A 26,789-nucleotide genomic window follows, 5' to 3' on the forward strand; every position below is an offset into this window, starting at 1 on the left:
TAGGATGTCTCCTTATATGAAGAGTCATTAACAAATAATTTTAATTATGCATTTCTTTATATTTTTTGCAGAGGAATAATGCTTTATAAACAATAAGGCGTCATAATTACTACTGCAACAGTAATTGTAGATTACGGTTACTCTGCCACTTATATATTGTTCTGAAAATGATAATGTCGTTTTTCTGCAATTTAAAAATATGTATTTTATCTATTAAAAAATTTGCTAATGTCCATGAAGTAATTTAAGATTTATTGGGAACGTTATAACGATTAAATGTAAAATTGCACATCATTTAGTTCTTGATGGATATAAACAATAGGCTGTAATAATAGTTATTTTATTTATTCACATAAACAGAGAGCCACACCAGTTATAATCTAAGTGGAACTTACAACCCTGAACATATTCACATTTTAGGGCTGATTCTGATAGAATCCAGTTAAGCACTTCATCCCTAGAAGGTTTTACCCACTTCCTGACCAGTACATTTTTTGTGATATGGCACAGCGTTGCTTTAACTGACAATTGCGTGGTTCTGTTATGCCCTGTACACACGATCGGTCAATCCGATGAAAATGATCTGATGCATTTTTCCATCAGTTATCCGATGAAGCTGACTGATGGTCAGTCGTGCCTACACACCATCAGTTAAAAAAACGATCCTGTCAGAACGCGGTCACGTAAACCACGTACGACGGCACTATAAATGGGAAGTTCAAATCCAATGGCGCCACCTTTGGGGCTGCTTTTGCTGATTCCATGTTACCGCGTGTTAGTAAAAGTTTGGTTAGAGCCGATTCGCGCTTTTCTGTCTGTTACAGCCTGATGATTGTGCTAGCTCCATAACGAACGCTAGTTTTACGAGAAAGAGCCCTCCCGTCCCCTAATTTAGTCTGAGCATGCGTGGATTTTTTAACAGATGGACATGCCTACAGACGATCGTTTTTTTTTCTATCGGTTAGGTATCCATCAGATAATTTTAAAACAAGTTCCATTTTTTTTAACCAATGGATAAATAACCGATGGGGCCCACACACGATCGGTTTGGTCTGATGAAAACGGTCCATCAGACCGTTCTCATCAGACAAACCGATCATGTGTACGCGGCATAATTCTGTACCCAAATAAAATTGGTATCCTTTTTCCCCACAAATATAGCTTTCTTTTGGTGGTATTTGATCATCTCTGCAGTTTTTTTTTTGCGCTATAAACAAAAAAGACTGACAATTTTGAATAAAAAAACAATATTTTTTAGTTGCTAGTCTGCTATACAACATTACAAAAAAATAAAAATTAAGTTTCTACATTAATTTAGGCCAATATGTGTTCTGCTTCATATTATTGGTAAAAAAATCCCAATAAGCGTATATTGATTGGTTTGCGCAAATATTATTATGTATGGGATATTCTTATGGCATTTTTATTTTTGCTAGTAATGGCAGTGATCAGCGATTTTTAGTGGGACTGCAAAAATGCACCGGATAAATTGGACACTAAGTGAAACTTTTTGGGGATCAGTGATGTCAATACTGCGATCAATGCTAAAGAAATGCACTGATCACAGTATAAAGGACACTGGCATGGAAGTGGTTAACACCAGGGGTGATCAAGTTGTTAAGTGTGTGCCTGGGAGGTGATTTCTAACTGTTGGGGGAGTGAATGCACTGGAGGAAACGAAAGATTGTGCTTTAGCTTAGCTGAAACACAAGATCTCTCCTTTGCTCCCTGACAGATCAGCGGTTTGCCTTGTTTACACACCGCTACTCCATCTCACCACAGAACAATTGGCGGGTCGCAGCAGCCATCGCAGCCATCAGACCCGATGATTGACTCCCACTGTGTTCAATCACATAAACCACCCCCACCCCCAATTAAGGTGCAGCAAATAGAAGTGTAGAAGAATAAACAAACACCATCCAGACAGTAACAATATTTCACTCAGCAATTGTAAATTTGTCAAATTGTAGCAATAAATTGTATCTTCAAATCAACACTCCCAAGGGACAATTTCTGATTTGATAACAAAAAATAGTAATAATAATAATAATAATAATAAGGTGCAGTAGGGCAGCTACTCAGCACGAGACCCACAAGTGTCTAATTCTGTGATTTTCAGATTCCTGGGGCATTGGCCAGGTATGGTATACACATAGGTACACTGGTCCAAGCTGGCTCTAATTATAATGTATAAAATATCCATAATTGGAACTCTTCTTTAAGATAAAGCTGAAATATTCTTCAGGTGTGTCTTAAACTCCCAATGTATGAATTTGTATAAATATACAGAAATCTTAAATGAACGGAAACCCTTAAGACCTATCTTTCCTTCTGACATAACAGAAGGTAGAATCCTCATTTAGAGTTTTGTCCTTTTCTATTCCCACTAAACAGTGACATTTAAAACAAATGTGCACTCAACCATACTAATAGTCAAGGCATTCCTAAGTTGAAGACAAGTAGCAAATGTCACTTCTAAAAAGCAAATTAAATTTTTAACTCTTTACCAGAAAATAAAGCGCATACTGAGTGTAATTTTCAGAGAAGTATCATGCAAAGTACTGTCATTGGGATAGCCACAACAAAATTGTTAATTACAAAAAAATATTACATCTGCATGTTTTATTTCATCACCACTATCTCATTCTACTTGCATTAAATGTAGAAGGGATTTCTAAGGGATGCTTTGCCACTTTTCTGGTTTCAATAGCTAATTGTTAGTGTATTGTGCCCAATCAAAAAAACACTGCAACAGTTTTGAGTTTGACAGTTACTTGTGCACCAAATTTATAGTTACATAGTTGGTAAGGTTAAAAAAATACACAAGTCCATTAAGTCCAACCTGTGTTTGTGCTTGGGGGTCAGTATTACATCGTATATCCCTGTATGTTGTGGTCATTCAGGCACCTATCTAATAGTATTTGGAAATTATCGATAATTTCCAAAAATTAGTATGGTCGTAAGGATGTGGAATTCTCTTCCACAGGCAGTGGTTTCAGCAGGGGGCATCGATGGTCGTTCTGGTGCCTATCTAATAGTTGTTTTTTTTTAATTATCAATGCTCCCCACTGAAACCACTGCCTGTGGAAGAGAATTCCACATCCTTACCACTCTTACAGCAAAGAACCATCTATGCAGTTTAAGGGTAAACCGCTTCTCTTCTAATTTTAGTAAATGGCCGCTCGTCTTTTTAAATTTCTTTTGCTGAAAAGTTTTATTCCTATTGTGGGGTCACCAGTATGGTATTTGTACATTGAAATCATATCCCCTCTTAAGCGTCTCTTCTCCATAGAGAATACGTTTAGTGCTCATAATCTTTCCTCATAACTAAGGTCCTCCAGTCCCTTTATTAGCTTTGTTGCCCTTCTATGCACTCCCTCCAGTTCCAGTACATCCTTCCTGATGACTGGTGCCCAGAACCAGATGGAATACTCCTGATGCTGCCAGACCAGAGTCTAGTAGAGTAAAATAGTTATTGTTTTATTTCTGGAGTTAATACCCTTTTTAATGCATGCCAATATTCTGTTTGCTTTGCTTGCAGCAACTTGGCATTGCATGCCATTGCTGAGCCTGTCATCTTATAGGACCCCCAGGTCCGTTTACATTCTAAATTTCCCCAGAGGTTCTCCCCCTAGTGAGTAGATTGTATTCATATTTGCTCCATATTGCTCCAAATTCAAGTACAGGTTTTAGACAGATATATGGATTCGGTGCACGCTGCGCCACTTTTAGAATGCATGCTAGACACTTTCACAAAATCTGTTTACACCAATCTTTATGAATTTCAGGGTATACGTTATATTTTAGTCAGTCATCCTAAAGCTTCGCATACAAAGGGTAGAAAGGGAAGCCCTGCAAGACACACTACATTGCACAGTATAAAAGAAACTGGCCAATTCGAAAGGAGATCACAAAAATTTCCTTTTCACTATCCAATCACATGTTGGGGGATCCCCGACCAAGCTTTAGCTACAGTAAAGAAAGTGAATTTAGATCCTGTTAATGTGGTCTGACAGGGATGTCAATATTAGTAAGTTGTCTGAACTAAAAAAAAATCTTGTAGCAGGTAAGCTACTATATATTTAAATATTTCAGCTGCACATAGTGGCTATAATGTCCATGCTACTGGTGTAGTGATCTGTACATCATACACCACAATACACAGTCCCAGAGTAAGACAGTAAGAAGGGCATATAAGGATTGAGCGACGAGGAACTCATCTAAGGTAAGGTTTCCCAGAAAAAAGAAGCTCTTCTGAAGATCAGCACAATCACATGGTCACTCTGACTGATGAGTGCTTGCCAGTTTGAACATTATGATGGATACTTAATCTGGGGCTGTGTATTGCAGTATATGGACTGCCACACTGGCAGTACATGGCATCACTGCCACTGGATATGGAGGGGTGGCCAGGATATTTGGGGTTAGTTCACCTTTTTCCATGAAAATGTGAATGTATCCCTTATGGCAGGTGTAGGTAACCTTGGCACTCCAGCTGTGGTGAAATTACAAATCCCATCATGCCTCTGCCTCTAGGAGTCATGTCTAGGATTGTCAGGGTCTTCTTGCAATGTCTTATGGGACATGTATATGTATATATATATATATATATATGTATGTGTATGTGTATATATATATATATATATATATATATATATATATATATATATATATATATATACACTGTGTGTGTATATATATATATATATATATATATATATATATATATATATATATATATATATATATATATATATATATATATATATATATTTCTTATTTATTTATGAGTATTTTGTTTTAGGTTTTAGCACATAAATGATCATTATGCACAAAGTAAAGCTTTTTGATAGCACCTTCCAAAAACACTTAAAGCAATCGGATTGATATTATTTGTGGATTAGTGGTCATTCAACTACCAAGGATATAAGGTTAAGGAACTAAATTGTCGGGTCACTGAAGCAGGTTTCTATAATATGTTTTCATCTTCTTATATTGTACATAGTGTGTTATTCAGCTAAAGACACTTAGGAATTGGAATTGCATACTACAACCAATGGAATGGATCCTGTGTAGAAAAAAAGAATACTTAATTATGTATGAGAATCAATTGAGTACTGCCCATGATACTTTTTTTTATTTACACAAACATACATATTTTTAGGACAAGCTTTTTTGTCCCCATCTTCAAAGTCCTGGCAGTACTCAATAGATATGTAGAAATAGTTATGTATCAAACACAAGAAGATAATGGCCCGGATTCACAAAGCACTTGCGCCGACGTATCTCCAGATACGCTGCGTAAGTGCAAATATGCGCCGGACCAACATACTAAGATACGCCTGAAAACAGGCTTCATCCCACCGACGTAACTTGCCTACGCCGGCGTAGAGTGGGCGCATATTTACGCTGGACGCATTTGGCGCTCCCATTGATTTTCTATTCAAATATGCAAATGAGGGAGATACAGCGATTCACGAACGTACGTGCGCCCGACGCAAGTGCGCGCAAGTTATACGTACGTCGTAAAGTTATGCCCCATAAAGGAGGTGTAACTCAGCAGCATCAATGCAAAGGGCTGCACCAGGGAACACAAGCCGGCGTATTTTACGTAGTTTACATTGGGCGTGAATATGGCTGAGTGTAGGTTACGTTCACGCCGTAGACAGTGATCCGACGTATCTTATTGAGTAGTTTTGACGTGATTCTGAGCATGCGCACTGGGATGTGTCTACGGGACGGCACATGCGCCGTTCGTTATACGTATCTGTCTGGCGCTCGGCCCATCATTTGCATGGGGTCACGCCTCATTTGCATGGCTCACGCCCACTTCCACCTATGCCGGCTTATGCCTAGGAATTCCAGTGCAGTTTTGGGAGCACTGGCTTTGTGAATTCAGTGCTTGCAGCGTAGCGTACAGGAGATACGCTACGGCGGCATAAATGTGCACCGCTGTCTGTGAATCCGGGCCTATGTCTGTTATCCAAATGACATCAATTGAGATGTTAAAAAAGTTATTAAAAGGGGTGTCTTATGATTCAGAGTTTTGCCTCTAAATCTGTTCTTTAGGAGCAACATAAGAGACTCTAACTTTTACTCCCTAAGCAGCATGCTTCTGTTTTATTTAACATTTTTTTAACACATGGAAACAGAATCCCTGTACTATTCACTGTGTATCTGACCTTAAAAAATAAAAATTGTGTAATTGCGATAGATTGTGTTTACTGATATAGGGATATCATGAAAAGCATTGCCATATGTGTCATTGGAGAGAGGTTTAACAGAATATATCATTGGTGAGCACAGCTCATTCTTGTTCACATGTCAGAATCAGAATTAAAGAAACACTACAAGGATGCAGAAGTAATACCGTGCGCTGTGCATGCAGACACTATAACGATAAAGAAAATTATAACCAGCATTACACCCAGCAAAGACATTTAAACTTATACTAACATGATTCCAATTTTAATAAGATGGAAATCTGTTAAAATAGTCACAATATACCATGTAAAAACAAATGAATTGCATTATTCTAATTAACATCTGAACTGCAAGCCCACAAATGATATAAGCACATAGCCTTGAATTTGATTGGTCAACCTCACACCACAGCTAATAAGTAAGGAGCCTAATCCCAAATAATTAATGTTCCAATAGCAAGAAATTTCACATTTTATCACTGCAATCTAATTTTCTAACATAATCCCAAGAAATAATTTTGGGGGAAATGCAGGGGCATGGAAGAATGTGGAAGATCTTGTTAAGATCCTGGGAGACCACCATAGAAATCAAGTGACTCCCAAAGTTTCCCATGTGACTTTACATTATGATTGCTCCCTGGGGGTCCCTAAGGCCAGTAGGTATTCCAACTGTAAGTAGAGGTAGGTGAATGCATACAATCAGATAAAAACCTACAGTAGATTGGGCTTCTTACTCCAATGAGAAGCTGTTGAAAAGGAATTCCCCTCATTGATTTTTTTGTATTAGTTCACAATATATGAGGTATGGGTCATATTAGGTGCTAGTAATCTTATGTCTCTTACCATCTTAAAGGGTTCATGGTTAATTAGGTTTGGTCAGCATCTTATCTGTATTTGTGGAGCTGCCAAACCCATGTAATTCATATTTGGGTAAAAAAGCAAAATCAAATGAACACATAGCATGATGTTTTACGGAGACACCGGTGACTCTTTTTCTGACTGATGCTTCTTTCATTGTTTCCCACCAACGCTAGTAAAGCCACAGCAGCAGTGTCAGATACCCAGACAACTTCAAATGCGCAATGTGTTAGCTGCTGCATCTCTGATATTCAAATTTCTTCTGTCTTCAGAGCCAGAAAAATGTACTCTTAACAACAGGGGTTGAGTGTCTCATGAAAGACAAAGATCTTGTACATGGGACTCCCGTCGATTTATAGAATTAGACAGAAGAGAACAAAAATATAATGTTTATATTCATAAAAAAAACTGTCATGTAATCAGTGTCTCGGTGGACTGTGTATTCAAAAGCAACAGCTTTATCACTTCAACGGTTTGGAAATTGTGAAATTTGTTCATCTTAGATGATACACCACAAATGGTAATTGCATTAAACTGGCCATACATTAGTAGAATTTTACTTGATTTTTTTTTATTTTAAGAACATTTGTTTTTAGAACGATCAAATTAATTTCTTGTAGTGAATGTGGTTTTTATTTCGGAAAAAAAATTGAATGAATAGACCTTGAATTAAATTAAAATAAATTAATCTGTGAATTATTTTTAAATGCCATTAATCAAGTCAACAAAAATGTACTAGTGTATGGCCATTTTTTGTACTAAAAAGGGCATCTGTATTGTGATAGGTGGAACAAAAATGATTATGTGAACCAGATTTTGTAGAGCATTCTTAACATTTTTATCTCCATCTTAAATCCTCATTACCTGCAGAATGTTTAGGCGAATGCATAATCGTTTAATTTGCTTTTTCAATTTGAAATCTTTGCATCTTCTGTCACTAATTGGTGAAATGTCCTCTCTTCTAGGCCACTTCACCAATTAGTTTACCCTTTCATAATCATGTAGTGCAGCAGTTTAATCCTGAGAGTTGCAATGTTTTCTTGGAAATGAAAACCCTATAATGAGTGTGTGTGGGCTCAGGGTGTTATTTTCTTGTAGGCAACTTATAGTTTGTTTCTCTTTAAGCTGAGACAGATGACATCCAGTCTGAAGAAACAGCTAGGACAACTCACCTTCAACATGATTAGGGCAGAAACTTCTGTAGTTGAATGCAGTAGCAGCCGATCAAGAGAGTCCTCGTACACAAAACCGAGAAACTCGACAGAATCCATCAAGAAACTTGGTGGGAGAGCTTTTTTGCAGAGGAAAACGGTCGTGTGTACGTTTTTCATCGAGGAAACTGTTGAGGAACTCGACGATAAAAAAAGAGAACAAGTTCTCTTTTTCCTCGATGGGAGTCTCAATTTCCTCGTCGTTTTCCTCGTCGGGTTGGTTTTCGACGAGAAACGCAAGCGTGTGTATGCTAAGAAACCCGTGCATGCTTAGAATAAAGTATGAGATGGCACTAAAAGTAGCATTTGTAGGAGTATGTATGGAGATAACACATTTCTCACGCTGTAACTGACTGAAAAGTGCAAATCGTCTCTTACCAAACTTTTACCAAACACGCAGTAACATAAGATTAGCAAAAGCAGACCCAAGGGCTGTGCCAGTGGAATCAAACTTCCCCTTCCATTGTATGTGTTGTACGTCACAGCTTTTGAGAACAAGGAGATTTTGTCTTGACCGTGTGTATGCAAAGCAAGCTTGTCGAGTTCCTCGACAAGCCAAACAAGGAACTCGTCGAGGAAAACGATGTGTCTTTTCCAACGTGTTCCTCGGTCGTGTGTACGAGGCCTTATAGTATCTATACCATTACCTTCCCCCAAGCTATGGGTTTATTGGAAGGAGTCATTTAAAGTTGGCTAGCCAGACAGCAAACTACAATTACACACCATCAAGAGGAACCTTCCTACCAAAAGTGTCTTGTATCTGTTTACCATAGATAAACAAGGTTTTGTATTGTCACCAAAAATATTTACCTATTCCATGTCCAAGTATAATGGATTGCTGTAAGAATAGACTAAATTACTTCCACAACTGTCACGGTTTCAATAAAAAACTTTGAACTATAAGAATACATATACCTCAGATTTTAATATGAAAGAAAGCAATTCTTTGTGCTCTTAACGTACTGTTTATAAGGCTTCATCTCCAATGTTTGTGAGATTGCCTAAAATATTATCTACATTTCTTTTTCCCTCTTTTCTGATGTCTTTCCTGCTGTATCTGCATTATTTTTGTTGGTACTGAATTTTTTTTACTACCCGTTATAAGAAATACTGTCATGCATTATTAACAATGTTATGTGAAACCTTTCCAATAAGGTTGTGCCATTCGGAAGGCCGCGTGAGAGGACCTTGTGTCCTCGTCCCCTGGGATGCAGTGTGATCCCTTTGGGGCATCTAGGGGGACAAGATTCATAATGCTTGGCCAATTTTTTATACAACTTAATGCTATACTGTCTGGCAAACTCAGTTTTGATATTGGTTGAGTCGTACACAATATTGCAGTTGAGTTAGTTTGCTTTGTTAGCTTCTGCGACAGTAAGGTTTTTAAAAGTGTAACTTTAGGATTTGGAATGTATTTTCACCCTGCATAACCATGTTATCCTTGTGTTATCATCATATAATTTTCAATAAAAATCTTTGAACTTAAAAAAAAAAATTATTATCTACAACTTTAGAGAATCAGAGCATCCACATCCTGTTAAATAGCGTCCTTCTAATATTAATTGTTAGAGCTATATTCCTGTATGGCTCTAGGCAGAAAGGTAATGCTTCCCATACACTTTTAGGTTTCTAGGTTTGTGGGCTGAATGAAAGAAATCTAACACATTCTTTCATCAGCCTTAAATAATGCAGATGAATTAATCTCTCCTGCTGGACATTTTATTCTAAAAGGATGGCAAGCCGCTGTCAGAATACCCAAACAGTGGCTGCATCTGATTGGGTCCAGTCACGGTTTGGGCAATCATTTTCCACCCAGCTCCTTCAACAAAAGTTGCAATAGACCTTTGTTGAACCAGATTGTGCTGACAAGGGCCCCTGTGTCTTGAATTTTGATTAATTCAGCAAGAATCTGACTATGTCTATGACATATTCATGTGTCAGACATAGTCTTATTCAAGTTACTCAACCCTAAACTCATCCATCTATGTCTTTATGGGCTGTGCTTTGTGCACTGATGGAAAGTCATGTTGGAACAGGAAGGGACCATCCCCAAACCGTTTCCAAAAAGTTGAGGGCATGAAATTGTCCAAAATGTCTTGGTATACTGATGCCTTTAGAGCTCCCATCACTGGAACTAAGGGGACAAGCCCAACCCCTGAAAAACAATCCCACACCATAATCCCCCCTCCACCAAATGATTTGGACCAGTACACAAAGCAAGGTCCATAAAGACATGGATGAGTGAATTTGGGGTGGAGGAACTTGACTGGCCTGCACAGAGTCCTAACCTCAACCGCGTAGAACACCTTTCGGATTACTTAGAGCGGAGACTGTGCGCCAGGCTTTCTCGTAAACATCAGTGACCTCACAAATGCACTTCTGGAAGAAGGGTCAAACATTCCCAAAATTAACTTTATGACAGATATGAGTTATGTAATAACCCTTTGGAATAAGAATAAACCAATGGAAAAAAATACCAATTATAGCCTATTAAACCTATTAGACCAATTAAACACAGTTTACCATGCTCAGTCATGAATGAAAAAAGTCAGTGATCACTGACTCTATTAATTCAGAAAAGGAAGGAGTCTGTAAATGACAGATTTATCCTGGCTCCTTCCTCAGCTTTCCATCTTGACAGATTTGTGACACAGGGTGACCGAAGGAGGACAGAGGGAGCAAAGGAGCACAGAGGGGGCAGAGGAACATGGGGGAGGACACGGACCACAGATGGGGACTAGAGGAGCACAGAGAAGGACATGGAGCGGGAGAACAGAGGGGGACCAGGGGAGCACAGAGGACACCGAGGGGGAGCACAGAGGATGAGTGGAGGAGCACAGAGGAGGATGTGGAGGGGGGCACAAAGGGGGACCAAATGAGCATGGAGGAGGACCATAGAAGACTCAGGGAGTGGGCAGAGTACCCAGGGAGCAGCAGGAGGACACAGGGGACAGTCAGGACAATTGGTGTGGGCAGTTAGAGGCAGCAATCTCCCTGTATACCTTTTAATAAAGCAGCTAAAAGTCGCAGGAGGGAGAGTAGGAGAAGCGATTGTCAGCTGCTTTATTAAAAGGTATACAGGGAGATTGGCGCTTGTAACTGCCCGCACCTACTATCTGTGAGGCTGTCCGGACCCCCCCTGCTACGCTGAGATATCAGGTATTGGGTCAAGTATCTGAGAATTTGCACAAGTAAAAGTCCTTGTGCAAATGCTTGGTATCAGCACCGATACCAATACTAGTATTGGTATCAGTGCAACACTACTTTCAATATATCATAATGTAACACATTTGCACTTCCTGGAGCTGAGTATGCAAGAACTGCCTGAGGAATGGATTGTGCTTCCAATGAAATGATTCCATGAGCCAATAAATACCCCCTCTATCAAAACTGGTGTACCGAGGATGGTATGTGGAAAGTGTACTTGTCTGTCTGGGTTATTTCTTTTATTATGGTATTATGGGGGATTATGGTGTGGGATTGTTTTTCAGGGGTTGGGCTTGTCCCCTTAGTTCCAGTGACGGGAGCTCTAAAGGCGTCAGTATACCAAGACATTTTGGACAATTTCATGCCCTCAACTTTTTGGAAACGGTTTGGGGATGGTCCCTTCCTGTTCCAACATGACTTTCCATCAGTGCACAAAGCACGGCCCATAAAGACATAGATGGATGAGTTTAGGGTTGAGTAACTTGAATAAGACTATGTCTGACACATGAATATGTCATAGACATAGTCAGATTCTTGCTGAATTAATCAAAATTCAAGACACAGGGGCATATCTAGGTCATTTACATATTCGACGTGTAAATCAATGGAAGCGCCCCTTGCGGCCAGCGTAAATATGCGCCCATGATACGACGGCGTAGGAAACTTACGTTGGTCGTATGAAGCCAAATTTCAGGCGTATCTTACTTGCAGAATCAGGCGCAGAGTCTCTCTATAAATGTTATAAGATATATTTGGGTTATTATTATGGAAGTGGGTAAGTTGATATTGAGAGAATGGTGTGGGTCTAGGTCATGGGTCTTCAAACTACGGCCCTCCAGTTGTTCAGGAACTACAATTCCCATCATGCCTAGTCATGTCTGTGAATGTCAGTGTGTTACAATGCCTCATGGGATGTGTAGTTCTACAACAGCTGGAGGGCCGTAGTTTGAGGATCCCTGGTCTAGGTTTTCTAGGTAATAGCTCCTTGTAGGTCTGAATACCTTCCCTTATTCATGGTAGGATGTGTAAGTTAGGAATCATATATTTGTACATTTGCATAGGGAAATCAGTGCATTTTTCCAATGATACTATGGTGTGTAGTTTATTCCATGCCAACAAAGTGGCTTCTAGTGACGGGAAGGTCCTATAATTTAGTTTCATATGGGTCAAGTGTGATAATAGCAAGGTAGTCAAGTGTCTATTCCCCACGATGCACTTCTCAATCTGGACCCACTGTTTGTCTGAATGTGGGTCAAACCAAGCTTTAGCCTGATCTAGGCGGGCCGCAAAGTAGTAGTTCCTAAGGTTAGGAAAGTTCACCCCCCCACACACACACACACGCTGAGTTTGTGCTTCCTCAGTAAGGAAAATAAAATTCTGGCCATTTTCTTCCCCCATATGAATTGTCTAAAGAGTCTATCCACTTCAATGAAGAAGCAGTCTGGTATAACTATTGGTATTGTTCTAAAGTGATATATTATCTTAAGTAACATAATAATTTTCAAGGCCACAACCCTTTCTACCCATGACCTGTCTGTGTTATTTCATAGCTAGGTCTTTTTCCAGTAATTGTCTGGCAGGACTATACTAGTTTGTTTACTTAACATCTATATTGAGGTGGAACATGGCATGTTACATTTAACTAATGACGTTAGCATAGCAAACAGCTGAAGTAATGATTTTCAAGTGCTGCTCTTCTGCCGCTGACAGTCCAGCAAATAACCATGTAAAATGCTGGCAGGGGAGAAGTTCACACATACAATGCAGAGAACAAATAGCAAATCTGTGCAAATAATTCCCTGCGTGTCTGCATTTTTGCCGTTTGTAAGTAACCAGTTTAGTGTGTTTAAACTATTGTGCCTACCTGGGAAAATGAATGGTTATGTTTTCCCTGAAATAACTGTCATTATTAATTGTTTAATCCATGCTGCATGATGAGAATAATTACTTTATAGGGTTTAATAACAGACAGTGTTATTTGAACTGCTCAACAAATTAGACACCACAAATAGTAATGGGTACTCCCTAGCAGAGGCAATTTCATTTTCCTTATTCAATCACAGCTGTCAAGGCAAAGCAAACAACACATTTACACTCAAACACAACATTTTTCTTGCTGTGGACTGGTGAAATTAGGTGTTTGTAAGAATTTATTTTTAAAATCTGTGTAGAAGTAGGCCTGCTAATGCCATTATGCACTGATTGGAATAGAGCCACAATATTTACGGTGGTGTACAGCATAGTCACTGGATAATAATGCATTGCCTAAATTAAGGATAATAGGATGTAATCTACTGCTGTCGTACCTGCCATGCACTGGAATCTCCAGACTTTCACCTGGTATCAATGCCATCAACCACAAAGCAAAACATATTTCCTTTGAGTATAGTTTGTTATACATTTTGTATCGTAATCTTAATTTAATCTGAATCAAGTCAAATGTTAATGCTTATATTTGAAGTGAAATTAATGCAAGTCAAAGCAAATAACATCTGCTACTGTTCACGGTAAATCAACTTAAAGTAAATGACCATTTTTCAGTAGTTGCCTCATTTATAAAACGTTTGGAAATGTGAAGAAAAATAATAAATGATGGCACCAGAAAACATATACAATAATAAGTGCAGCTGCCCTTATACAATTTTTTTTCTATAGATTTCATTTAGATTCACCAAAACCATATAATATGAGGTCAAATCTAAACACTTTCAATTTGTGTGCAATCAGGCAGGCCCTTGTACTACACAGTTGAAGGTAAATCTAACGGAAATTGAATAAGGAAATTGTATGGTGTATGGCGAGCTTAAGACCACTCACAGTAAGTATATAAATATGTGTAAAGAAAGGTTATGGCACAGGTTATGGCACTATGGCACTAACTCATACAAAACTTACCGTATTTTCCGGCGCATAAGACGACTGGGCGTATAAGACGACCCCCTAATTTTCCAGGAAAAATGTTGGTTTTGGGACAAACTCACTGTATAAGACTGCCCCCTTCTTACTAGTGTTTCTGGAAGCTGAGGGGGAGCCAGAACCGCTGACAGAAACAGGCTTTTTCAAATCTCACTGTGCCATTACATTACATTACATGCCTCACTGTGCCATTACATCACTTGCCCCCTCTCTGTGCCATCACTTGCCCCCTCTCTGTGCCATCACTTGCCCCCTCTCTGTGACATCACTTGCCCCCTCTCTGTGCCATCACTGTGCCATCACTTTCCCCCTCTCTGTGCCATCACTTGCCCCCTCTCTGTGCCATCACTGCAAATGGTGCATTTACTCACTTTTTTTCTGAATAGCAGGCGGTGCGATGCGATGCGATGACAGTCTCCGTGCTGCGAGCGTCAATGATTTAAAAGACGCGCCTTCTCCTCAGACTGTCCTGTGTTAGGCGGAACACAAATCTTCCCAGCAGCGCCTCTGTTCTGTGTTCCGCCTATCATGGACGTCTTCTCATCTCGTCCGAGGATGAGAAGGCATCTGTGATAGGAGGAACACAGAACAGAGGCGCTGCTGGGAAGATTTGTGTTCCTCCTATCACAGAACACTCTGAGGAGAAGGAGCGTCTTTTAAATCATTGACGCTCTCGCAGCATGGAGACCATACCCGGCGTATAAGACGACCCCCGACTTTGGATGCATTTTTTTGCATCCAGAAAGTCGTCTTATACGCCGGAAAATACGGTACAACCTATTATCATACATCAAATATATATATATATATATACATTTTAAAATTAAAGTCCAAATCATTTTCTTCAATGTAAATTCATAAAAAAAAGTCAAATCACTATGAAAAAAAGAAAAAGAAAAAATTCTTCAAATGGTACTCCACCACAAAAAGTGCATGAAGAATCCAAACTCACCAGAACTATAAAGCAATCAAGGGTTTGGGAAGTGGTAGTTTCTTCCAACCAAAAACATAAATGAGGACGATCCGTCTCTCTTGGGTGCTAATCAGACAATAGGTCTCAGGAAAAACATATGGGTGATCATAGCGCAATATGTATAGTGCAAATAAACAAAGGCAAGTAGATAAAGTAGTGTGCACTTACAATTAAATGTGCTATATGCTATATGTGCTATATCCAACATGTACAGCTTAGAATCAATATGCACACCGTTCTGTTAGCCATGGCGTGCGTTCCAAAGCCCAGGGGTTAGAAACCAAAAAGATCAGATGTGACGTCAGTAAATCCCGGATGCGCAGCCTCTATGCATTTCGTGTAACACACATCATCAGGAAGCTTTATTTGTAAATATTTATATATATTTTTTCACTATTTGATATTATATATGAATTTATGATTATATGTTGAAAGTTTTATATGAGTTAGCGCCAGAACCTTTCTTTACACATATTTATAACATGTTGGGCTTTATTTACTAAAACTGGAGAGTTCAAAATCTGGTGCAGCTGTGCATGGCAGCCAACCAACTTGTTCAATTGAGCTTTGACAAAAAATCTAGACACTGATTGATTTCTATGCAGAGCTGCACCAGATTTAGCATTCTCCAGTTTTAGTAAATCAACCCCATTGCATTTAGTGTCTTGCAAATTAAATGATTGGTAATTGGTAGCCATTTAGACAGATGGATCTGGTCATCAAGCAGGATATAACTGAAATTCTATTTTTATCAACACCCTGGATTACTGGGTGAAATGCTGCAGCCCCTGTGTTGTAAGTGGACTAATGATGAAATGGTATACCCCATTATTTTCCTCTATACTGTACTTCCTTATTAGAGCAATGATGTCACACAGGCTGGTGACTAATAAGGAAGTATACTACTATGTCATAGGAAACTTGGATTCTTGCCCCATTACCTCCTGCAGTACTAGAAGCAGTCTGTCAAATATGCTTGAGCAATGACAGTTACATTTACACTGAGAAATATAGTTAACCTGTATTAGCACCCCCAAGACTTGTAATTTGTCAAAAATTTGTCATGGTTACTATTTATGAACAACTTGGTCTATGTGGATTGTGATATTCGGGTGCTTCACTCAAGTGTCATGCCTTTAACATTAGGTCCAGTCAAGCGGGGAAGTACATTTCAGGGCTTGTTGGCTACACGATTCTACCCATCCCTTTTATGTTGCCAAATGAAAGTCTGACCCCAGTGTTTTATTGGAGGCTGTAACATGGAAAGAAATCTGGCGAGCTACAAAATCTTCACCAGATATTGTGACCCTGGAAATTAGCTATAAAGTACTTACCCGCTGGTACTTGATCCCTGCCAGGATTTCAAAATACAGTATGTTCCTGTGTACTCAGCAACATGCTTTTAGGGCTGTGGTGCTTTTGGTACTTATTTGCACATTTTGTGGGATTGCCCACTGGCTCAAGAATTCTGGAAATCCATATTTCACATGCTTTCCAGAACCCTTGACATTGCAAGAATTCCTGATCCTTCTGTAGCTCTACTAAATTCAAAACTTGCTAATATACCAACAATTTAAGTTGCTATGGCAGATCACCACAGCTGCGGAAAAAAACATTGTGAAAGAGTGGAATTTCACAGCTCTAATCTTGGCTGAAACCAAACACAGAATACATCAGGCAATGATCCAAGCCAAAATCAAAGCAATCCATTCAGATGAAGCTCAATGTGGATGCTTATGGCACCCCTGGGTAGCACACTCCCTGCCTTTGTATTGACTCTTTACTGTTGCCTTGGTGATTGCGTACTTTACCCTGTCAACATTACCAGTACGCTTTGGGAGAAAGAATGCTCCCCGAGGACTCTCCACTTCTTTTCCTGTTCCTTCTTTCCATTTCCTATCCCTAGACTTCTCTGCTTCTTTCCTCTATCTCCTTCCTAACTTTGTTTTCCCCACCCGTACCCTCTTTTTTTAAGTTTTGAGCCTGTTCGACCGATTCCCTTTTAGCCAGTCATTGCATAATGTTTGCCTCATCCACTACTTTACAATCTAGTGATATCTAGATACTTCCTATGCTCTGTTCTTAGATTGCTAGAGGCTTTGCTGTGCTTTTTCTCTTACTCTGAGGCCTAATAGCCCCATACACTGTTTGCATAATAACTGGGCTGTCATATTTTTTTTGCTTTTCTTTTGATACTTCTTTACTTTTGTCATTGAACCCCTGCTCCTGTCAGGGTACTGAAATGTGCTAACCTTTAATTATTTGTTATGCTTTACCCATCCGACTTGTAACTATGCCTGATGACAGCTTACCTTGTTTACCCTTGACTCAGATGTTGTGTCTGAACATGTTTGTGTTGGCTTCTCATGTTCTATGCTTTCAATAAACAAATTTGACAAGAACAGGATCTAGAAACCTTGAAACTTTCCGTTTAATGAAATGTTTAAGGTGCATACAAGAAGGGGCTAGCAAAGTAACCTGCGCTCCAGTTTTCAGCCCAGAGTCACAATAGCATGTGAATTAATAATATCAATCAGGGCCAATCCTAGGCAGGGTGCACAGGGTGATTTGCACCCAGGTGCCTGCAGAGATGGGGGCACCGAAGTGCCAGAGTTCTCCCCTCCTTCTGGCAGTGCTCGGGAAGGGGCAGCTCCTCTTCCTGACACAAGGGTTCTAGACTTCAGTGGTTGCTGAGTGCTGATTTGCAGGAATGAATTCCTCACACTGGGAGTCTGGGATCCCACGCACAGCCCCTGTCCTTCCTGCGCCTCAGTACTTCATCTACAGATGGGATGTATAATGAGATGTACTAAGAACCCTTTCACACTGACAGTGCGGGGGGCGGCGGCAAAGCGCTGCTAGTTTTAGAGGCGCTTTACCATAGTTTTAGAGGTACTTTTAACCCCTACTAGCGGCCAACTAAAGGGGTTAAAGTGCCACTGCCGAGGCACTTTGCAGACACTGACCATCGATTTCAATGGGCAGTGGCGCTTTAGGAGCGGTGTATACACACACTAAAGTGCCTCAAAGAAGCTACTTGCAGGATATTTTTTGTTGTCCTGCCAGCGCACCACTTCAGTGTGAAAGCACTCGGGCTATCACACTGGGATTGCAGATGAGGCTTTTTGCGCCTAAAAAATGCCTCCAGTGTGAAAGGGGTCTAATAGACCATCTCTTGTACTATTGTCTGCAGTCTCTGACCATCTCCTATATCATGTCTGCAGTCTCTGACCATCTCCTGAAAATATTTCTGCACCCAGGCGCCTGTGACCCTAGGATCGGCCCTGATATCAATGAACACAAAACAACAGTGTAATAGTAAAATGGTATTGCTTTTTATATCATTGTTTTATGAAGACGCAAGATAGCTTATTGTAATATCTGTATGTTCTAAACTAAGAACACAACAACAATTGCTAACTTAAAGTTTATGTTAGACTGCATATAGAGGGAACGTGACCTGTAATAATATTTTTTTTTATTTTTATTTTTTGCAGGTGCAAGGAGGGCTACCAAGGTGTGCGTTGTGACCAGTTCCTCCCGAAAACTGATTCAGTGTTATCAGACCCAAGTAGGTGCATCATTTTGATATACAATGAAGATATAAGCAAATACCATACATTTTTCAGAAGCAAAGTAAAAGAAGAAACCTCCTTTTTGTTATTAATATTTTGGAAGGAAAGAATGGTTAAAACCTCTGTTAATGTTTTTTTTTTTGCCATCTCCTATTGAAGAAATGTAACTTCACTCCCTGTCTGGCTGACACACCAGAAAAATAGGGGAAACTTCTCCAGAAAGAGTAGAGATGTAGGAAATCTCCCAAGGGAGTTAAATCCCTTCTTTTATAGCCCTGAAGCCTCGTACACACGACCGAGAAACTCAACGGGCGAAACACATCGTTTTGCTCGTTGAGTTCCTTGTGAAGCCGTCAAGAAACTCTACGAGCCAATTTTCTCCATTCCCATCAAGGAAATAGAGAACATGCTTTCTTTTTGGCTCGTCGAGTTTCCTCGACGAAAATGTACACACGACCGGTTTCCTCAGCCAAAAAATATCTCCCAGCAAGTTTCTTGCTGGTTTTTGCCGAGAAACTCGGTCGTGTGTACGAGGCCTGACAAGAATAAATGTCCTCATTGAAGTCTTCTCAATTAATGTTCTGGTGACAACTCAAAAGTTTGGATTTTCTTTGACTTTCAAGCTCTGACGCAAAGAAAAAAACGAGGGAGTAAATCTCCTTAGCAGATACACAGACAATAATAAAAACCTGCAGAAGGTCTAACTCCTCATCACACATCAAAAAAAAAGGATCTGGCTATAGATGCACTTTACCATTTTGTCATATTTTTCAGGTGGTTTGTATTTACTTAATGTTATATTTATTTCTATGTTCAATTAACTAATTTAGAATGTCTTTGTGGAAAACCCTTTACCCTACTAGAGGTATAGAAGTAAAATATATATATAAATTTAATGTGATTTTAGCTTAGTGTCTTTTAATGACATACCTTCTCTGCTTAGAATACAAAACAGGAAGTTAAAATGTGTCTTCATATATCAAGGTTCACATGATTCTTGATTATGTACCAGTGCTCTCATTTTCAGTGGGCAATGTATTTAGTGATCATCAGGGGAGGTATACCAATCTGTTCAGATAAGGCAGATTTTTTATTGGAGGTGAACACATGCTGGTTACATGACCCCCAGCGTCTGTTCACCTCAAATAAAGAAACACATTTTAACAGATTGATATGTCTCTGCTGATTCATACAGAAATATCCACATGTTCTTGCTTCTACTATGCCACCAGAATACTCTGTGTCCTTTAGAGAATCAGGGGACGATACATGTTTCATCCTAGTTACAAATAAAATAATAGAAGTTTGGTTGCTGCACCCATGCATCTGGATTTTCATGCATTAAAAGAAAACCTATCCCTTAGTTGTTTGGTAAATGTAGCTGAATAAATGGATTCAAATTTAGGAAAACAAAATGGATATCTAAAATTCTGCAGGATGCATAGTGAAAGCTACATTAGGACCTGCCTTACTAAGGTTCAAAGTATAATTTTTCTATGATGGTTACACACACATGTAACATCTTCAGAAGACAACTATCCCACTGATGTTTATTGAAGTATTCCCTGCACAAACTGATCAATCTGTCCCACAATTTCAAACTAGTTTTACTCCATCTGGAGCCTATTTGTAGCTTTGGATGGAGTGAAACCCTTAAGTGTTTATGGGACAGGTGGATTGTCTTGAATATTGAAAACATATACGTGTTTTTAGCAGATGCTAAGTGGTTAACACTTCCACCTAGCAGCACTAGGGTGATTGTTTTGAATCCCAACCGCTTCACTACCTGCCTGGAGTTTGCATGTTCTCCCTGTTCCTGTGTGGTTTTCCTTTGGGTATACCAGTTTCTTACCATGCTTCAAAGACATACTGGTAGGCTGATTGACTCCTGTCTAAATTGGCCCTAGTATATGTTTGTGTATGAATGTGAGTTAGAGACATTAGATTGTAAGCTCCTTGAGGGCAGGGACTGATCTGAATGTACAATATATATGTAAAGCGCAGTACCTGTAATAATAATAATAATAATAATAATAATAATAATGGAGAGCAGCTGCCTTACTTTTGTGCTTGGAAGTGGACTTTATAGAGTGGCCAGCAACCTTAGGAATCCTGCACCCATTGGAAGAGTAAAATGGTTCTAAAGCCTCGTACACAGGACTGAGGAACTCGACGGGCGAAACACATCGTTTTCCTCGTCGAGTTCCTTGTTAGGCTGTCGAGGAAAAAGAAGACATGCTCTCTTTTTGGCTCGACGGGATCCTTGACAGTTTCCTAGTCGAAAAATTTACACACGGCCGAGAAACTCGGTGGTGTGTACGAGGCCTGAGCCTGCAGTGAGTCTGGACATTTTTCTGTATATGGGTATCTCACTGATATGTTTGGAATGTATATTACTATTTAAAACTGATTCCAGGAGAAGACATTAGAAGAATGTGACAAATATGTTTAAAGCTAATGGTACAGAAAATCAATTTTTTTCTAAAAGGTTCGCTCACACACTTTTGTGCATACTCTTTGCTGATGTCTACCTGATGACCTTCCCATCAGAAAATGCTGATAGTACAATAACTATTTAAACTGAAAAAACGTAACCTAAATAGGTGTAAAAATATTGCAGTGCTAATTAATATAATACTAAATAAACAAACAATAACATATAAACTCAATAACACCACGTGACAATGATATAAAGTCCAAAAAAAAATATGAATAAATTCGATGAGAAAATTCCTTATTCTGTGAATCTTCCACCTCACCACCATGCTGTGATAACTCCCCTCTGAAAAACGCACTCTCCAGACGGATTTTCCTTTCACTCTCTTATTAGGCTAAATCACTTGTGTATGATCCCACAAATGGATAAACGAATCTCAGCTAGACCACCGTGATAATCCCTCAATGATGTACATGAAAACAAAAGAAGTGCTCCAATGGTGTAAAATTGTACCACCAGTTTAATTCAAAATCACAGCAACACTTCATTCATTAAACTCACATGTAATTTTTTATTTTCTGTTTAAATATTCATTCACTAAGCAGCAGCTGTAGTTTATTTCACATTTTTTTATATTGGCGCAGTGGTGATAGAGGTTACCCAGGGCGTTTGTATCAATCATATATTGTTAGTGCAATAACTAGAAGTGGGGTACTCGCTTCTTTTTTATTTTTTTTGCACCACTGGGTGACAACTTTATTTTTCCCTCTGATCGATAGATTATCACATGCTAAAGTTGTGTGAACTTTTTATATTAGTGCAAATAGGGAATTAAAGTGCTGTAACAAGTGGCAACCAGAAAAAAAGCTTCACTAACATTTGAACAATAGGTCTAAGCATAGCTAACTGTGGGGGAAATTTACTAAAACTCGTTCATTCAGAATCTGGTGTAGCTATGCATGGTAGCCAATCCGCTTTTAACTACTTTGGGTTTTTCCCGAACCCGAATAATTGCTGAAAGTTCGGGTCCGGGTTGGGAGTTCGGGAAAAAAAATGTGCGGAGGTCCCCCCAAATTCAATAACCAGACCCTTTAGGTCTGGTATGGATATTACGGGGAACCCCGCCATCAATTTAAAAAAAAAATGGCGTGGGGTTCCCCCTAAATATCCATAACCAGACCCTTCAGGTCTGGTGTGGATTTTAAGGGGAACTCCACCCCAAATGTAAAAAAAAATGGCGTGGAGTTCCCTCTAAAATCCACACCAGACCCCTTATCCGAGCACGTTGACCTGGCCGGCCGAAGAAAAGAGGGGGGGACAGAGTGCGCCCCCCCTCTCCTAAACCGAACCAGGCCACATGCCCTCTTCATTGGGAGGGTGCTTTGGGGTGCCCCCCAAAGCACCTGGTCCCCATGTTGATGGGGACAAGGGTCTCATCCCCACAACCCTTGCCCGGTGGTTGTGTGGGGGTATGCGGGCAGGGGGCTTATCAGAATCTGGAAGACCCCTTTAACAAAGGGGACCCCCAGATCCTGCCCCCCCGTGTGAAATGGTAATGGGGTACACTGTACCCCTACCATTTTGCGAAGGAAGTGTAAATAGTAGTTTTCAGAAAAAAAACTAACACCGTAGAACAAATTACTTTATTAATTAAACCAAATAAAAATCCAGCGGTGAAAAAAGACGATCGATGCTGTTCCCTGCTCCAACGTTGTCTCTATCCAGTGCCAGGTGATGTCTCCAGCGACGGACGATTGGTCCAGCGATGAGAACATCCATCCATTCAGAGCACAGCTCAGCGAATGACGCGCCAATGCTTTGACGTTTCTTTTATAGGGGAGGCGGGCCACGCGTCACGTGTCCCCATCCCCCTCTGACGCACACTCTGCTACGTCACTGGGACAGCCCAGACATGCCCCTTGCATTTGAGCAGGACGGGGTCACGTGACGCGTGGCCCGCCTCCCCTATAAAAGAAACGTCAAAGCATCGGCGCGTCATTCGCTGAGCTGTGCTCTGAATGGATGGATGTTCTCATTGCTGGACCAATCGTCCCTCGCTCCCGAACCCGAACTTTTTTTTTAAAGTTCGGGTTCAGGTCCGAACCCGAACATCCAGGTGTCCGCTCAACTCTAACTACAACTTGTTCAATTAAGCTTTGGCAACAAAACCTGGAAGCTTATTGGTTTTCTATGTAGAGCTGCAACAGTTTTTGCACTCACCAGTTTTAGTAAATAACCCCAATAGTTTTCATACACTATTTTCTATAGAATACACAATACCATCATCTTGTCTTGTGTAGTAACCACTGTGTACTTTGACATTTTGCTTGGCTCCAACTGACACTTTAAAAAAAAAATCTGTAAATAATAGAAGGACTTGAAATAGTGTTGTATGGTGGTATGAAATGTCTATCTGTGTTTTCCTCTTTCTTTTTTTTGTGGAACTTATTAACTCTGTCTGTCTGTCTGTCTGTCTATCTGTCTATCTTCAGTGTTATACAGTGCTTGTAAACCCTCCTTACATATACCTAGTGAAGTAACTGGCTGATGAAACAAGCCCTCCTACATATGTCATACCTGTTTATCTGTAGTCATCTATCTTCTACAGTCATTCAAGTCTAAAATGTATACGGCTTGTCTGAGCCTTCAGAAAGCACGGGGCTGTGAGCTAAAGTTACACTCTGCAGAGCTCAGTGAGAGCTGATTGGAAAGATGGGATATACCCCCTACATACAGTATACAGAAACAGAGTTGAGTTGTCAATGACAGGGTGTGTACTGGAGCTTACTACCCTGTCACCCTTTTTATCTCTTGGTGTCAGAAAAAACTGTCAGAAGTGACTCACACAGATATCAGAAAAACAATGCAGAAGACAGAAATGACACTTAGTGCTCTTTATTGAGACAAGTACACACTATAGAGGTATATGCATTGTTCCTATTTAACATCAGAGGTTTACAACCACTTTAAGTCTTTATAAATTCTTTAAAGCCCATGGAGCCCATTTCAAACTATTGTCGTCAACATTCAATACAAGACAAAGCTTGTACATTAAGTTGCATACACATTGACCTGTTATGGAAATCAAATCAATGTTAATTTCTAAATATAAAATGTCCAATATGTAGAAACTCCCTTATTTCTGCAATATATAGGCCTAGAGCTCAAGGCCTAGATTCTCAAAGGTCGTAAATCCTAATCTGGGCCGTCGTATCTATGCGACTGATTCTTAGAATCAGTTACGCATAGATATCCATTAGATCCGACAGGCGTAAGGCTCTTACGCCATCGGATCTTAAATGAAATTTTTTTTTTGTCCGCTAGTTGTCGCCTCTGTCGTTTTCCCCGTCGAGTATGCAAATTAGCTAAATACGCAAATTCCCAAACGTACTAGCGGCCGACGCAGTAAAGTTACGACGTTTACGTAAGGCTTGTCCCGGCGTAAAGGTGCCCCTGGGTATATGAGGTGCAATCAATGTTAAGTATGGCCGTCGTTCCCGCGTCAAAATTTATAAATTTACGTCGTTTGCGTAAATCGTCCGCGAATGGGGCTGGACGCCATTTACGCTCACGTCGTAACCAATGACATCTTTGCCACGTCATTTGGGGCAACGCACCCTGGGATATTTTACAGACGGTGCATGCGCAGTACGTTTGGGCGGGGAACGCGCTTAATTTAAATGCTACACGCCCACTACCCGCCTAATTTGAATTAGGCGGGCTTGCGTCGGGTGATTTACGCTACGCCGCCGCAACTTTACAAGCAAGTTCTTTGTGAATAAAGCACTTGCCTGAAAAACTTGCGGCGGCGTAACGTAAATAAGATACGTTACGCCCGCCCTAAGTTACGCCATTCTATGAGAATCTGGCCCCAAGTGTCTATTAAGAAGCTTTGTTAGCTCTATTGCATATTTGCAAATCAAAACGTTAATATAAACAGACCCCCCCCCCCCTCTCAAAAATATATAAGTAGCTTTTTGACGATCCCAAGCATTTGTGATCTTGTTCCCAGGTATCACGTCTTTTAAAGCTGAATGGAGTCAACTGTCAAAAGGGAATTATAATAACTGTCCAGGTGATACACTTAAGGCATTTGATAGTCATAGTTCAGATCCATTGAAAGTTGGGTTAATTCCAACAAAGCTCTAGGATAAAACATATCAACAGGACAGCCACTTGTTAAATTACTTGACTCACTCGGCTGTAGCCTGGATGTTATTAAAGTACCTCTGCTTCTAGCATTATCTGTCTGGACCATTTTGGATGCTTATTGCAATGCAATACGCTGGGTGCTATTTCCTCATTATGGGTAAGATCAACCAACAGTCATATTTTTGCATGTTATGCCTGGATGTAGGGTTTATTCATAGTATGTAGCTCTTAGCAAAACTGTGCACACCCCCATTTTCTACACACGTTCTGTTTCCGGACTCACACCAAATCTGGATGTGTCAAAGGGATGTTTGCGCATTAAACGTTATATAGGATGCAAACGTCTTGATATACAGTATGTTATTGGGTCTGAAGTTTGCAGGATACATTATTCATGAGATACTCAATGCTATTATTATTGTCTGTTTCCTTGTTGAGCCTAGCAAAATGGTATTTGGTATTGGTCGTTGAATTTAGTTACAGCTACAATGTAAATACGAAATAAAAAATGGTGCAATTATACAGGCCGGTCAGCCTTTTACATTTTTCTAGAATGGTAATTGTAAACTAAAGTGTATTTACCTTCTGTACAATAATTTGTCTTTTTAAGTCAAGTCTATTCTCAAGTGTATAGGTCATTATTGGATGCCAATGTTTGACTGAATAGTTGATAATGACCGATAATTGTGTTTGCATTAGCGTTAACAGAACCCCAAAGATGTGCACACTGCCTACAGATTCAGAAAACACTTTGATTACCGATAAACTTGAGTTCATTCTTCCTTTTTCCTTTTCATATTATTAGTGGAGTCTCTGTTAATAATTCCATAGTACTAAGCCCCTATTGGGAATTTAACATTGCATTTATAAACTGTGTTTCCTTCTGGCTGGTGAGCAACCTAACATATAATCAGGTGTACCATTCATATTTCTTCTCACTGAAACATAATAATAATACAAATAAAATAAAAACTTGCATGGGTTATTTGTGTAGCCATAGTTTTCTTTTATTGTCTTTCAAACTCGAATCAAAAAAGCATGAATGTCTCACTGGCGGATTCTAGCACTTGTGGGTACTGATTCCAGTATCCTGTTACACTGTTTCTTCTTACAGTAGTTGTTTGTTTATGAGTTTTATAATTCATTTAGTGACCTGGATACTACAAAACTCTTCTTGGGAGTTATTGACTTCTAGCCAAAGTATTTGATGGCCTCTGTAGGGAAGTTAAACTTCATTTTGAATTACAACCAGTTTGG

The 26,789-nt window shown here is 39.7% G+C and overlaps 1 protein-coding gene across 1 annotated transcript in view; it reads left to right on the plus strand.

The window, feature by feature from the left end:
* NRG3 (neuregulin 3) overlaps window positions 1-26,789 on the plus strand; it is a 1,094,068-nt gene that overhangs the window by 741,456 nt on the left and 325,823 nt on the right. The window contains exon 3 of the mRNA XM_040320723.1: window positions 18,866-18,939. Within this exon, the coding sequence (XP_040176657.1) occupies window positions 18,866-18,939 (74 nt within the window). The remainder of the gene's footprint in view (window positions 1-18,865; window positions 18,940-26,789) is intronic.

The sequence above is a fragment of the Rana temporaria genome, chromosome 8, assembly GCF_905171775.1.
Source record: "Rana temporaria chromosome 8, aRanTem1.1, whole genome shotgun sequence".
NCBI classification, from domain to species: Eukaryota; Metazoa; Chordata; class Amphibia; order Anura; family Ranidae; genus Rana; species Rana temporaria.